This window comes from Mandrillus leucophaeus, unplaced genomic scaffold (genome assembly GCF_000951045.1).
Source record: "Mandrillus leucophaeus isolate KB7577 unplaced genomic scaffold, Mleu.le_1.0 Scaffold305, whole genome shotgun sequence".
NCBI lineage: Eukaryota > Metazoa > Chordata > Mammalia > Primates > Cercopithecidae > Mandrillus > Mandrillus leucophaeus.
The window spans coordinates 522113-535657 of record NW_012103199.1 but is presented as its reverse complement, the minus strand read 5'-3'; the positions used below and the strand labels follow the sequence as shown (position 1 = coordinate 535657).

General features: G+C 61.8%; 1 protein-coding gene across 1 annotated transcript in view; it reads left to right on the top strand.

Moving 5' to 3' along the window:
- PLCH2 (phospholipase C, eta 2) overlaps positions 1–13545 on the top strand; it is a gene marked incomplete at its 3' end in the record, with an annotated part of 44769 nt that overhangs the window by 16734 nt on the left and 14490 nt on the right. The window contains exons 5-15 of the mRNA XM_011987245.1: positions 868–1038; positions 3185–3278; positions 3451–3654; positions 3853–3973; positions 5771–5942; positions 6325–6432; positions 7741–7884; positions 11256–11348; positions 11827–11909; positions 12944–13041; positions 13162–13344. Coding sequence (XP_011842635.1) covers positions 868–1038; positions 3185–3278; positions 3451–3654; positions 3853–3973; positions 5771–5942; positions 6325–6432; positions 7741–7884; positions 11256–11348; positions 11827–11909; positions 12944–13041; positions 13162–13344 — 1471 coding nt within the window. The remainder of the gene's footprint in view (positions 1–867; positions 1039–3184; positions 3279–3450; positions 3655–3852; positions 3974–5770; positions 5943–6324; positions 6433–7740; positions 7885–11255; positions 11349–11826; positions 11910–12943; positions 13042–13161; positions 13345–13545) is intronic.

Here is a 13545-nt window from a genome sequence, read left to right as displayed (position 1 = left end):
CTGTGTGGGGGAGTGTAGACTCCCCTGTGGGTGGTGGTGGCTTCCGTGTGGGAGGTGTTGACTCTCGTGTGGGTGGTGTTGGCTCCCGTGTGGGTCATGTTGGCTCCCATGTGGGTGGTGGTGGCTTCCGTGTAGGAGGTATTGACTCTCGTGTAAGGTGGTGTTGACTCCCATGTGGGTGGTGTTGGCTCCCGTGTAGGTGGTGTTGACTCCCGTGTGGGTGGTGTTGACTCCCGTGTGGGTGGTGTTGGCTCCTGTCTGGGTGGTGTTGGCTCCCGTGTGGGTGGTGTTGGCTCCCATGTGGGTGGTGCTGGCTCCCAGGTGGGGGGCGTTGACTCCTGGGTGGGGTGTTGTTGGCTCCCGTGTGAGTGGTGTTGACTCCCGTGTGGGTGGTGTTGACTCCCGTGTGGGTGGTGTTGACTCCTGTCTGGGTGGTGTTGGCCCCCGTGTGGGTGGTGTTGGCTCCCGTGTAGGTGGTGTTGACTGCTGTGTGTGGGGGTGTAGACTCCCGTGTGGGTGGTGTTGACTCCTGTCTGGGTGGTGTTGGCTCCCATGTGGGTGGTGGTGGCTTCCATGTGGGTGGTGTTAACTGCTGTGTGGGGTGAGTATATGGAGTTGGCTGTGGGTTGAAGGTGAAAGGCATATGGCGTTGGGCAGGTGCATCAGTTCTGCATTTTCATGGGGCTGTCCTCATGGTGGGCGGGCCCGTGCCCTGGGGAGTGACTGGAGGCTGTGACAAGGGCAGTGGAGTAGAGGAGGGTGGGCTTGAGTGTTGGTCTTGACTGGGGAGCGGGGCGGCCCTGAAGGACCCCTGTGCACGTAGCCCTGGTCGAGGTGCCAATGGGGACCCAAGGCTTTGCACTGCAGGAAGCAGATACTGACGACCACCAAGGGACGCTGGGTTTTGAAGAGTTCTGTGCCTTCTACAAGATGATGTCCACCCGCCGGGACCTCTACCTGCTCATGCTGACCTACAGCAACCACAAGGACCACCTGGATGCCGCCAGCCTGCAGCGCTTCCTGCAGGTGGAACAGAAGGTGCGCTGCCCGGGCAGGTGTTGGGGGGCCAGCCATCAGGCCTTGCCTTCTGTTCTGAGCTTTGAGCTTCACAGTCAGGGGTCAGTGGTGATGGGGGAGCTGCCTGAGGCTATCCCAGGCCATCCCTGGGCTACCTGGGCTCATGCCCCTGCTCTGAGATGGAGAGATTAGGGCGGGGCAGGTCACAGCCTGGCATTTGAGAGCCCCCCAAGTTGGCTTTAGTTTTGATATTACAGGGTGCACCCTATGGGGCAGCCAAGCAGGTATGGAAGGTTTGTGGTTTCTCCTCCAGGGGCCTCTGAATGGCTTGGTCCTGACTGTGGACACCCTGCGCCTCCCACAGCTTGACCACGCCTCCTGCTTTGGTGTTGAGCATCTTGTGAACTAGCGTTCTGTGGCCCAGCCTTTGAGATCTGCCCCTGTGTTCCAGCCACATGAGTCTGGCTGACTCGCTCCCCTAGGGTGCCAGGCCCGCCACAATGTCCACTCACGTTTGTCCAGCAGATACTCAGATGCCTCGTGGAGTCCAGAGGGGCATGTTCACCCCTTTATTTAGACCCCAAGAAGTCCTGGCCATCCTTAGAGACCAATGCAAAGGCCACGTGCTCCCTGGACGCTGCCCCACTGACCGGGGACCTCATGTCCAGAGGTTCAGGGCTCTGGCCATCTTGTACCAGGCCTAGGCAGAGACTGGGTACCACATGCCCTGGTGGCAGGAGTTGCAGGTCCAGCCAGGCAGTGGACGGGAAGGCCAGAGCCCCAGTGGGGACAGGGCTCCGTGGGAGGGGCTCAGACTCTGTGTGGCCACCCTCCGGCCTTGTAGGAGTGCAGGTGAGGACCCTGGACCCTCCTCAGGGAGGACAGCAGGGACAGGGCAAGCCTTAGGGGACCAAGATGGCTCGGCTTGGGGGTACTGCTCAGGCACCTCCACTCTACTGGCCACCTGCACTGCGTCAGCCTCTCGGTGATGGTCTGAGGGGGAGGATGGGAATGGCAGGAGGAGCCTTGGGAATCCCAGGTAGGGTCTGGGTGGGTTTTACCCAGGACCTCCCAGCAGTACCCCACCCCCGAGCTTACTACAAACCCAGAGCTGGCCTTTGGGGCTGCCCCTGGGCCTGAGCTCCCGGGATGCCCCGACCTGACGGCGCAGCTTGCCAGGCTCCATCCCGTGGCAGCCGCTTCTCCAATCCTGCAGGCACGATGCCTGGGAGGCGTGGCCCAGGCTGGGAAGGCTAGCAGCAGCTGGCTGGACCCCACTGTCTCAGACGCCCTGTGCCCTGGCCACCAGGGGCGGCACCGGCATATGTCTGTGGGTGACCTGGCTGCAGACAGTAGGTCCTATGTCCCAGTAAAGGCTGAGGTGGGAACGGGGCCTGGATGGGGGATTGGCAGGCAGAAGTGACCCTTCCCTCCCTGACCTTTGCCCCAAGCCTTCTGGAACCCTCCCTGGACTCAGGAGCCAGAGTCCTCCAGCCAGCAACTGGTGCCCTTTCCTGGCCTCCTGGTTGCTGGGCCTCCCCAGGGGCCCACAGCTGGCTGTGGGATCCCCCACCTGTTACCTCACCATGTTCCCAGGGAACTCCGAGAAGCCCCGTCGCTGGGTTGGGTAGCTCCTGGCCCAGCTGCACCATAGCGCCCTGGAGGTTCCTCAGCCTGCGATGCCTGGGGCGGCCTGGGCTGGGCTGGGCTGGACTGTGGTGTTCAGATCTCTTGGGAGGGTTTGTGTGTGGGGACTTGGGCAGACAGTGGGAGGGGCTGCATAAGGGGGCTGCCTGTGCCTGCCTGGCTCTGCCAAGGGGGCATGAAGATTCTCACTCTCCTGTACCCACCCATACATGGCCTCTGCTCCACGCCAGGCCCACTCTGGGCCACAGCTCTTGCACTGGTTGGGGGTGATCCAGCTGATGAGATCAGAGGCCCCTCCTGTGCTGTCAGAGTTCACAGTCAGAGCAAGTCATCCAAAAGCCACGTGATCCATGGTAGTCCCAAGTCATGTGACACTGGGGCTGGCTGGCCAGTGCCCCTGGGCACCATGGTCATCCCTGGTGTAAGAGACAGGCAGGGGACAGTGGTGATGGGGGAGCTGCCTGAGGCTATCCCAGGCCAGGGATGGGCTACCTGGGCTCATGCCCCTGCTCTGGCCTAGATGACGGGTGTGACCCTCGAGAGCTGCCAGGACATCATCGAGCAGTTTGAGCCATGCCCAGAAAACAAGAGTAAGGGGCTGCTGGGCATTGATGGTGAGTGGGGCGCTGCTCTCAGCCCAGCTGTCCTGGGGTGCTGGAGGGGCAACGAGGGCCCAGCCTGTGGGCCGGGACAGGTTCTCTGTGTTCTGTGTGGCATGGGGGCAGGTGGTCATGAGATGAGGCTGGTGGTGGGCTGACATGGCCCCTATGCCATGCCATCCTGCAGGCTTCACCAACTACACGAGGAGCCCTGCTGGTGACATCTTCAATCCTGACCACCACCACGTGCACCAGGATATGACGCAGCCACTGAGCCACTATTTCATCACCTCGTCCCACAACACCTACCTCGTGGGTGACCAGCTCATGTCCCAGTCGCGGGTGGACATGTACGCCTGGGTCCTGCAGGCTGGCTGCCGCTGCGTGGAGGGTAAGCCCTGGACCTCGGGCGGTGGCCGTGGGCTGGCATCAGCTGTGGGAGATGGGCTGCCCCTGAGGAACCCTCTAGGGGGATCTCTGGGCAGAGGCTGGGGGGGCCTCTTCTGTGTCCCTCACTGAGCAACGGGACAGGTTCTCTTTTGGTCAAAGCTCAGCCTGCCTGGGCTGACCAAGGTCTACCTGCCTACAGTGGACTGCTGGGATGGGCCCGATGGGGAGCCCATCGTGCACCATGGCTACACTCTGACCTCCAAGATCCTCTTCAAGGATGTCATCGAAACCATCAACAAATACGCCTTCATCAAGAATGAGTGAGTGGCTGGGCCTGGGCGGCTGGCCCCAGAGGTGGGCAGCGTAGGGTCTCCAGGCTCTAGCTCTTCCTGCCACACCCACATGTCCTTTCTTTGGGAGCAGTGACTGTGGTGACCAGGGGGCTAGTTTCATTCTGGCATCTCTGGTTGAGGAGAGAGGGCAGGGAGAGATTGTGGCCGCAGGTCTAGGCAGGGACCTCGCAGGAGCAGCTCGTCCACACGCCTGGTGGCACCTCCCAGTGTCAGTGCCCACAGCAGCCGTGGCTCCCACACTCATCACCCCTGAGAAACCACTCTATGTCCAGACTCAATTTGCTGTCACTCAGCTGTGGCTATAGACACTGTTGACAAAAATCCAATTTAGTTTCTGGAATTAGAAGACCACCTCCCCGTGTGGTTTGAGTTACCTTTAAGTCTTGGCTACACGAGGCTCGCAGGTGGGGAAGGAGCTAATTGCATGAAGAAAGAGAGGAAAAGCAAGATTGATTTAGGAGACAGAAATAGATGGGCCTCCCCTAGAAGAGCTGGCCCTTGCTGTCACTGTCTCAAGCCAGCCCCATCCCTGGGACTGTAGGTGGCATTACAGGGCACAGGGGTGGGGATAGGGGGAGGAGGGATGAGCCGGGAGGAGCCAGGGGCCTGCTGGGATCTCAGGACAGGGTTGCACCTGTGACCAGTGTAATTTGTGCAGGCACAATGTTTTCCTGTAGGCCCTGGGCTTCAGGCCTCAGTTTCTTGCCTGAGAAGTGGGGAGATGAGCCCCTGCACCCTGGTGCCCTGCCTGCCTGCTCCACATCACAGGACTTGCTCATCTCTTGCCCTGGTTAATCTCTTGTTCTGGGTCACTTACATTTTCTAAAATAATCATGGCTGTCTTTTGGTAAAAATCCAAGTAAAATGTATACATGGTTAAAAAAAATGAAGCTGAAAAGCTTCTAATTAAAAGTCCCTGGGCCGGGCGCGGTGGCTCAAGCCTGTAATCCCAGCACTTTGGGAGGCCAAGACGGGCGGATCACAAGGTCAGGAGATTGAGACCATCCTGGCTAACACGGTGAAACCCCGTCTCTACTAAAAAGTACAAAAAACTAGCCGGGTGAGGTGGCGGGCGCCTGTAGTCCCAGCTACTTGGGAGGCTGAGGCAGGAGAATGGCGTGAACCTGGGAGGCGGAGCTTGCAGTGAGCTGAGATCGCGCCACTGCACTGTAGCCTGGGTGACAGAGCAAGACTCTGTCTCAAAAAAAAAAAAAAAAAAAAAAAAAAAGTCCCTGCTACACTCCCCATTCTGCACTGTGCAGGTAATAACCATGTTCCACCAGATGGTGTGTGCCAGGCTTATGTCTCCTTCTTTATGGGACCAATGTCAGGACCCCAGGGCCATTCAGAGGACAGTGTCCCCAGTATCTAGGTCAAAGGGATTCTATTTCCCAGCCTATCTATTGCTCCACACTGTACCTTGGTTTTGTCCACATCGTTTTAAAACCATGACTTTTTCAAACGTTCCTTTTATTTTCCTGGAGTTTCTAGTTGCCTTTGGTTTTTTCCTTATTGGGGAAAGAAACTCATGCTGTCTTTACCAGTCCCTAAGATTCTCCCAGCTCCTTTCCCACCCACTCAGTTGCTTTTCAAAGCCACTGATGGGTGGGCCACCTCCCAGAGCTGCTGGTAGTCCCAGCTATCCTGGGTTCCTGGTGAAGACCCCTCCTCATTCAATGGTTGGGGTGGGCCCTTGCAGAGGTGGGGCCTACCCATCCTCTGAGGCCCTGGCCTCATCCTGCTCCTTCTGCTTTGGGGCCACAGGTACCCAGTGATCCTGTCCATTGAGAACCACTGCAGTGTCATCCAGCAGAAGAAAATGGCCCAGTATCTGACTGACATCCTTGGGGACAAGCTGGACCTGTCATCAGTGAGCAGTGAGGATGCCACCATGCTCCCCTCTCCACAGATGCTCAAGGGCAAGATCCTTGTGAAGGTGAGTGAGCTCCTGCCCTCCTGGCACCAGCTCACATAGAGTCTCGGGCCTGGGGCAGTGCCCTGCTCCAGACAGGCAGGAGCATCATGCCATCCGTGGGCAGATCTGGGGGGCTGAGGGCTGGCCATGCTCCTGACCTGGCTCCATCTCCCCATGGTGGTCACTCTGGCTCAGGACCTCCTCATGCATATCCAGGCCCTTCCCTCCACGCTGCTGCAGCCACAAGGAACTGGCCAGTCTGGCCCCTGCCCCATGGCTGAGATTCCAAAACTGAGCTTGAGAAAAGGCCCCTCTCCTTGGTCGGCGGCTCTTTGTGGGTGCCAGGTGCCGGCTTCCCAGCCTTTTCTCCAGGGCCCCTCTCATCGTGCACCGCCTCCCTCAGGGGAAGAAGCTCCCAGCCAACATCAGCGAGGATGCGGAGGAAGGCGAGGTGTCTGATGAGGACAGCGCTGATGAGATTGACGATGACTGCAAGCTCCTCAATGGGGATGTGAGTCGGGCTGGGGGTGGGGGGGCGGGTGCAGCCTGCAGTTCTCAAGAACAGCTGTCCGTCCTTGCTACTGGGGCGAATTAGAAAGGGAGGTGTCCGGGACAGAGGGACATTGGGGCAGATGTGCACAGTGGCCCGGAGCCTGGGGGGTCCTCCCTGCCCACCCACCCCTCTGCATGAGAGCTGCAGGCCTGCCTGTTCCATTTCAGCTCCCACATTTGAGCTGACTCTTGGGGTGCCATCCACTCCCCCTGCCCTGTCCTCTTGGCCCCTCAGTAAGTGGGGGCAGCACTGGGGGCTGGGTCCCACGCCAGACTCCACCCCATTCCCACTGGTACCTGGCCCACCCAGGCCCTGGAACAGGCTTTCCCAGCTTCCTGCCCTTTTTCCCACCAAGTCTGGCCAGACGCTGAGTGGCTGGTAGTCCTGCCCAGCCACCCCCGTGGCCAGTGCTGGCCTCATCTCCAAGCAGTGCCATCTCTAAGGTCAACTCTGATGTGGGGTTCCCATCAGCAGCACCTCCACAGAGTGCTGTCACTGTGTCCCCACCAGGGCCCGGGCGGGGGGCTGTGGAGTCAGGAGCCCCTGACTGAGGTGCTGGGCTCGGGGGCGCCGATCTCCTCTCCTCTGGACACTGCTCTGGGGCTGCTGCTACGAGGCAGCGAAGGCCGTTGCTCCCAGAGGAGCGTGCATGGGAAGATAATTGTGTGGCGTGTTCCTGGTCACGCGGCCAACCATTTTAGAAAGTCCTGAGGCAGCAGCACTCTTCCTGCCTGGGATGTGCAGCGCACGCCTCTGTGTGGCCTGTGTGACGGCAAAGCCAGCTCCACGGTGCTCCTGGCTCTGTGCCCACTCCAACCTGGCACCAGGGGCATATGACACCCGAGGCCCAGGCCCTGCCCTCAAGGATTCCAAGTTCATCAGGGGCACCCGAGGGGCTGCACTGGCAGGGAAGGGCATCCAGCCCAGCTCAGAGGCCACCCTGAAGTTTGCCCCTGGCCCTGCCATCTTCTGAGGCACATGGCAGCCAGTGGTGGGACTCCAGACCCTGTGCCGCCTGCTGGCGCACTGACCTCTCAGGCCACGGGGCCAGAAGCCACACACATTCTGCTGAGGGCAGCCTCGTGCTGCTGGAGGAATCAGGTGGGCCTGGGTTCCTGTCCTGCCTGTGGCTGCCTGCAGGCCCCGAAGTGACTCACGCCTTCCGTGAGCCTGGGGTGGGCAGAGTGCTGTGACCCTGCGGGTTGTCACTGCCACTGCTCACAGGGCTGGGGCAGATGCCAACAGGCCGGCCTCTGGCTCCTGCAGGCATCCACCAATCGAAAGCGTGTAGAAAACGTTGCTAAGAGGAAACTGGATTCCCTCATCAAGGAGTCGAAGATTCGGGACTGTGAGGACCCCAACGACTTCTCCGTCTCCACACTGTCCCCATCTGGAAAGCTCGGACGCAAGGTAGAGGCCAAAAAGGTGACACCCCTGATGCCAACAGGTCTCCCCGACAGCCAGCCTGTGGGCCAGCCAGGGCTCCCGAACGTATGGGTCTGTGCGCACACACCTCCAGGTGTGCACTCACACCTGTGCACACACAAATCTGCACACAAGCACACCTCTGTACACACCTCTGCACATACACCGGCATGATCCATACCCACCTGCCAGCGGGGTCTCAAAACCCAGTCAGTCGTGGGAGCTGCCCCGCTGTGGGGAATTGACGGCCTTCCCTGCCCAGCCCCCCACACCCCGCCTGGAGCTGCCTGTGGCCACGTGGGGAAGCTTCCATGTGGAGCGAATGGCCCTCAGGGGCTGTCATGGCAGACACAGTGGAGTGTGTGTGGGGTGAGAGGTGACAGGCAGGGCGGGCCGGGTCCTGTGGTCACAGAGCCTCCTTGTAGACCTCAAAGGAACCAGGAGCTGTGGCCGGCAGATCCTGCAGTCCTGCTGTGGGTGGGACCGAGTGGGGAGCGTAGGTAGGCCCTACAGACCCTCCACAGAGTGACAGTGCTGGTGGGCGCCTGTGCTGGGGACAGTCTCCTGGTGCCTGGAGAGCTCTACTGTGCCCTGTGGCACTGGCTCGTTCTGCCTGTCCCTGCAGGGACCTTGCTGTTTTCCTAACCCTTGGAGAGGGTGGGAAGGTGACTTCTCCCTGGCCAAGTGGGGGTGCTGTGTCCCCTTCCAGGACCAGTATTTTTAGACTCAGGTGTTTGCGTTTCCGCCCACGGTCCTCGGAGCACTCGGCACAGCTGACACCGCAGGAGAGCTCGAGGAACATGCCCTGTGCAGGTGGCTCTTGCGGGGCCCGAGCTGACAGGCGTTCCTTTATTTTTATCCCAAGGTGTCTAGGTGGGGGAGAGTGGCCATCTGTGGCTCCGCTGGGCAGCCAGCTGGGCCTGTGCAAAACCTGGAGATGCGTCTGCAGGTCCAGGAAAGTGGTCCCCTGCAGACCTCACGTCTGAGCTGCTGCTGGGGGTTCTGCGCTCAGGGACGGCTTCCTGTAGGAGGAGGAGGGGCTCAGGCACAGCCACTAGGGTTGCAGAAGGAGCGGGAATCCCACCCTGATGAGAGACACTCCCTGCTGGGTGTGGACACACACTCCAGAAGGGTCCCAGAGCCTTTAGCACAGGAGAGGGGCGGAGCTGATCCCAAGGCCAGGCCGGGATGCATTCAGTCCTGGAGCTCACTGGGGGTGTGGCCCAGGTGAAGGGGGTGTCTGTGGGCTGGGGGTCGTGGGAATGGCAAATCCCACTGAGGGACACCTGTGCCTCTCTGTCCCCCTGGGCCAGCCGGTGTCCCCGTGCCCATGAACCTTGAGGACGTGAGGCCTCTACTCATGCGTCCCTGAGGCCTGGGAGCAGGAATGGGTATCTTGGGGAGACAAGCCGGATGGGTAAGGAGGGCACCCACCCCCAGACAGCTGGGCACAACCCAGTGAGTGCTTGTACTGCCAACAGCCTCGCCCGGCAGGCACCCTTCCCTGAGCACCCCCTTGGGGCCCAGCACCCAGCCTCCCTGACAGAGGCAGGGCTGGGGGGCGGCTGAGACCCTCCACTACCCTCCAGGCCCCCTCGCCTCCTGGGCCTTCTGCTGCCCCTTGGAGCATGGTCGGGTCTTGCTGTCTCCTCTGTTTGGGAGTCCCAGGGGTGACAGCAGGTCTGGCCATGCAGTACGGGCTGTGTCTGGCCGTCCGTCTCCTGGGTCAGTGCGTGCCTCTCCTCGGTCATGCCTGGATTTACAGTCACTCGTGGCTCTGGGTCACTGCGGCGTTTTGGGGATGTTTAAGGAGCTGTGAAGTGTGGTGGCCCCGACTGGCTCCAGGCGCACTGTGAATCTGGCTCCTGGCGCCTCTCCCGGCAGCTGTGGCGTCAATAAATTAAGAGGAAACCGGGGCTGGCTTTTCTGGAGGTGGAGAGAGACGAGCACGTCTGAGAGCCGTGTGGACCTGGACAACCCGGAAGCCTCCTGCTGCGGTGCACACGGGGCCTCGGGCTCCGGCCACTGCAGCCTGGTGACGGGAAGGCCCCGCGGCCACTCTGGGCTGTGGGAAGGGCCGTCCAATCCCATCCTGGCTCCCTGTGAGGGTGAAGGAGGGGCAGGGCACACCTCCGGGCCATGGTACCAGAGCACAGGGAGGCTGGCGGGAGCTCCCCGGCTGTGTCAACAGGACCGAGAGGCCCGCCTGGCATGGGGCCTGCGGACACAATGTGTCCTGATTTCCGATGCGTCTGGTGAGGGAGTGTCCAGGCAGGCACAGGTCCAGGCTGGTGAGAGCGGGGAGCAGTAGGAGCGGTTTGCTGCGGCGTGGCTGAGCGCCGAGTCTGTGGTCGTGAGAGCTGCAGTGGCCTCTTTGCAGCAGTGTGGGAGCATCCGCGGGTGTAGGAGGGCGTGTGTGCAGGGGCGTGTTGTGGGTGTTGCAGGGGTGTGTCCAGAGGGGTGGGCGTCTACAGGGGCACGGCCACGGGTGGGTGCTGTGTCCGCTTCTGGCGGAAGTTCCTCTCTAACAGGGACCCCTGCTGCAAGCCCAGGGCTTCGTGGTGTTTCAAAGAAAGCAGCCCCCACCCTTGGTGGGGGACAGGATGTGCATGGGAGCCCCTCCTGAGCACAGCCGGGCCATGTTTTGGGGGTGTCTGTGGAGGGGGCTGCAGGGGTCAAGTGGTAGCACAGGCTCTGCTGGTTCCATTGGGAATGAGCTTTGGGATGAATGAGTAGTTGGTGATGTGGCCCGGGGTTCAGCGGGGGGCAAGCAGGGGAGCCCCGGATGTGCCTGCTGCTTATACAGTGGTAGGAAGGCTCACAGTGGCTTCCTGGGGTTTCCTGGTTCACGGCCTGCCTCAGGGAGCACCCACTGGAGCTGTCTGTCTGATGACGTGGTACCTGCGCGTTATGGGAACAGGTCAGGGCGGCAGGGCCACGGAACGCTCGTAAAAGGGTTACGCAAGCAGGCCTGGCCGAGGAATATTCCAGACACACAAATGCAGTTATTATGTAGTCACCACTGGTGGGGAAAAAAGATTCCGAACCTAATGAGTTTAAAATAACGCATGAGAGACGCTGAGGCAGGTGTGAGCACATGTTTCCACTGGGGCCTGCCTTCTAGGCTGCTTCTCCTCAGCAGCTGGCTCTGTCCCAGGGTGGACTGGGAATGGCGGCCACGGGGCTCCCCAACCTGTCCCCGCCCTGCCCTCTCCTCCCCCGTCTGCCTTACTTCAGACCTGGCTCAAGCCCACCTCCTCCAGGAAGGCCTCCTGTGGCGACCAGGGAGCTGTCCCGGCCTCCCTGCCTGGTTCAAGGCTGGGCTCACCGTGTCCCTGTCTCTCCCTTGGACTCAGAGCAAGGCTGAAGAGGACGTGGAGTCTGGGGAGGATGCTGGGGCCAGCAGACGCAACGGCCGCCTCGTCGTGGGAAGCTTCTCCAGGCGCAAGGTCCGGCGCAGCTCCCAGGCCAGGGTCCCCGTCTGGGCCCAGTGTTCTCCCTGCTCCCAGTGCCCCAGTGGGCCCTGCCCCAGCCCCCAGGGTTCCCAGCCCCCAGGGTTCCCAGCCTGGCTTGCAGGATCCCTTCTGAGTCGGGCTGAGCTATCGGCTGCAGGTGCCAGGGACTGGGCCAGGAGCCTGGGCTCGGAGCTGGTGGGAACAGGTGCCTCGCTGGCTCACATCCCTTCTCTGGCCCACGCTGGCCCTTGTCCCAAGCTCAGGTGCCCTGTGGCTGCCCTGGGTGTCCGCCAGAGCCCAGATTGGGAGGGCACCGAGGAGGCTTTGGCAGGCCCAGCCAGGTGGGATGGACATGGGACGCTGCGTGGGCCACTGGGGACCCTGGAGGACAGGCCCTCCCCAACCCCCTAGCTTCGCCAAGGCCTGACCTGGGCCAGGGGCCCTACAGCTCATGCCTCTGCCCCCCGCACAGAAGAAGGGCAGCAAGCTGAAGAAGGCGGCCAGCATGGAGGAGGGAGATGAGGGCCAGGACTCCCCGGGAGGTCAGAGCCGAGGGTAGGTGCCCTGCCCCACGGGGAGGCCCTGTACACTCCTGGGAGCCTGGCCCAGCCAGCCCCTTCTCTGCGGTGACCCCACCAGGGACAACCCCGAGCCGGGCAGGACCCACCCACTTCTTGGCCCCGGGAAGCAGTGGGAAGTGGTGGGGAGTGTGGTGTGCAGGGCAGGCTGGTGGCTGCGAGCAGTGGGGGCAGAGGTGGCCGAGCAGGTGGCTGGAGGGCCCAGGTCCCCACAGGCCTGGATGCTGCTGGGCTGTCGGCCCTTGGTCCTCGCCTCCTCCTATGAGGCCCCCAGCCTCATGCCCTCCCCAGGGGGCATCAAATGCCTGCCATCAAGTGGCTCCCCCACTTCCCGTCCAGTCAGGCTGAATTCAAGGCCCGGGCCCCTGTGTCTGAGGCTTCCCTCAGCACTGTCTGGAGTCTCTTTGGGATCTCAAACCTACAAGCCCAGAAGGAGCTTCCGCCCCTCCCCAACCCTGGGCTCCCCCGTGCTGCCCACTCCCTCCTATTGCCGTCTCCCCTCACTTCCATCCCCCAGCGCTTCCTCTGTGCCCCTCGCCTGGGTACAGCCCCCTCCTGTCCAGTCCCGTCCCACGTGCCAGCCGGGCTCTGCCCTCAGCACACACCTGATCCACATGCGCTGCTGCCACCTGGGTGACACGGAGGCCCCCTTGGACCCCGGCCTCCTCTCCACATAGTGATTCTAGTCCAGACCCAGGCCCTGACCCCAGCTCTCCCCTGCTCAGAACCTTTCAGAAGCCCCCACACCTGCCACGCTTGGCAGACCACATCATCCTCCACCGCACACAGTGCCTGGAGCCTTTGCCTCTGCCGGTAGCTCCGAGCCAGCCCACATCCTGCCTGGCACTCGGGTTTCCGCAGCCTGCAGCCCAGTCTGGGGTCTGTCTCTCAGGGTTCAGGGCCTGCTGCGTGAATTAATGAACCTGCCTGAGTCCTGGAGCCCGTCTCACGGAGCTGGGTGCCAGGCTGGCCCTGGATGGGAGGGGTTCTGACACCCTGTACCTGCCACAGGACGACCCGGCAGAAGAAGACCATGAAGCTGTCCCGGGCCCTCTCTGACCTGGTGAAGTACACCAAGTCCGTGGCCACCCACGACATAGAGATGGAGGGTGAGTGGCTCAGGGACCTGGCACGGGTGGAGGCCTCCCTGTCCCCAATCCCTGCTATGCTGCTGGGCGCCGGGCGAGGTCGAGGACTCGCAGTCTGACGACCGGTCACCGGTACCACAGCGGTGTCCAGCTGGCAGGTGTCGTCCTTCAGCGAGACCAAGGCCCACCAGATTCTGCAGCAGAAGCCGGCGCAGTACCTGCGCTTCAACCAGCACCAGCTCTCCCGCATCTACCCCTCCTCCTACCGCGTGGACTCCAGCAACTACAACCCACAGCCCTTCTGGAACGCCGGCTGCCAAATGGGTGGGTGCGGCGTGGCGCACTAGGTGTGGTGGGGAGGGCTCGGCTCAGAGGGTCCCTGGAGCCCAAGGGGTGAGCAGGGGACCTGCTGGGGCCTTGGTTCTGTCCGAGCTCTCTTGCCCTTGGAGCCTCCACACCTCCGCGGCGTGCTGCCGACACCAGGCTGCCACTGACACCAGGCTGCCACTGACACCAGGCTGCCAC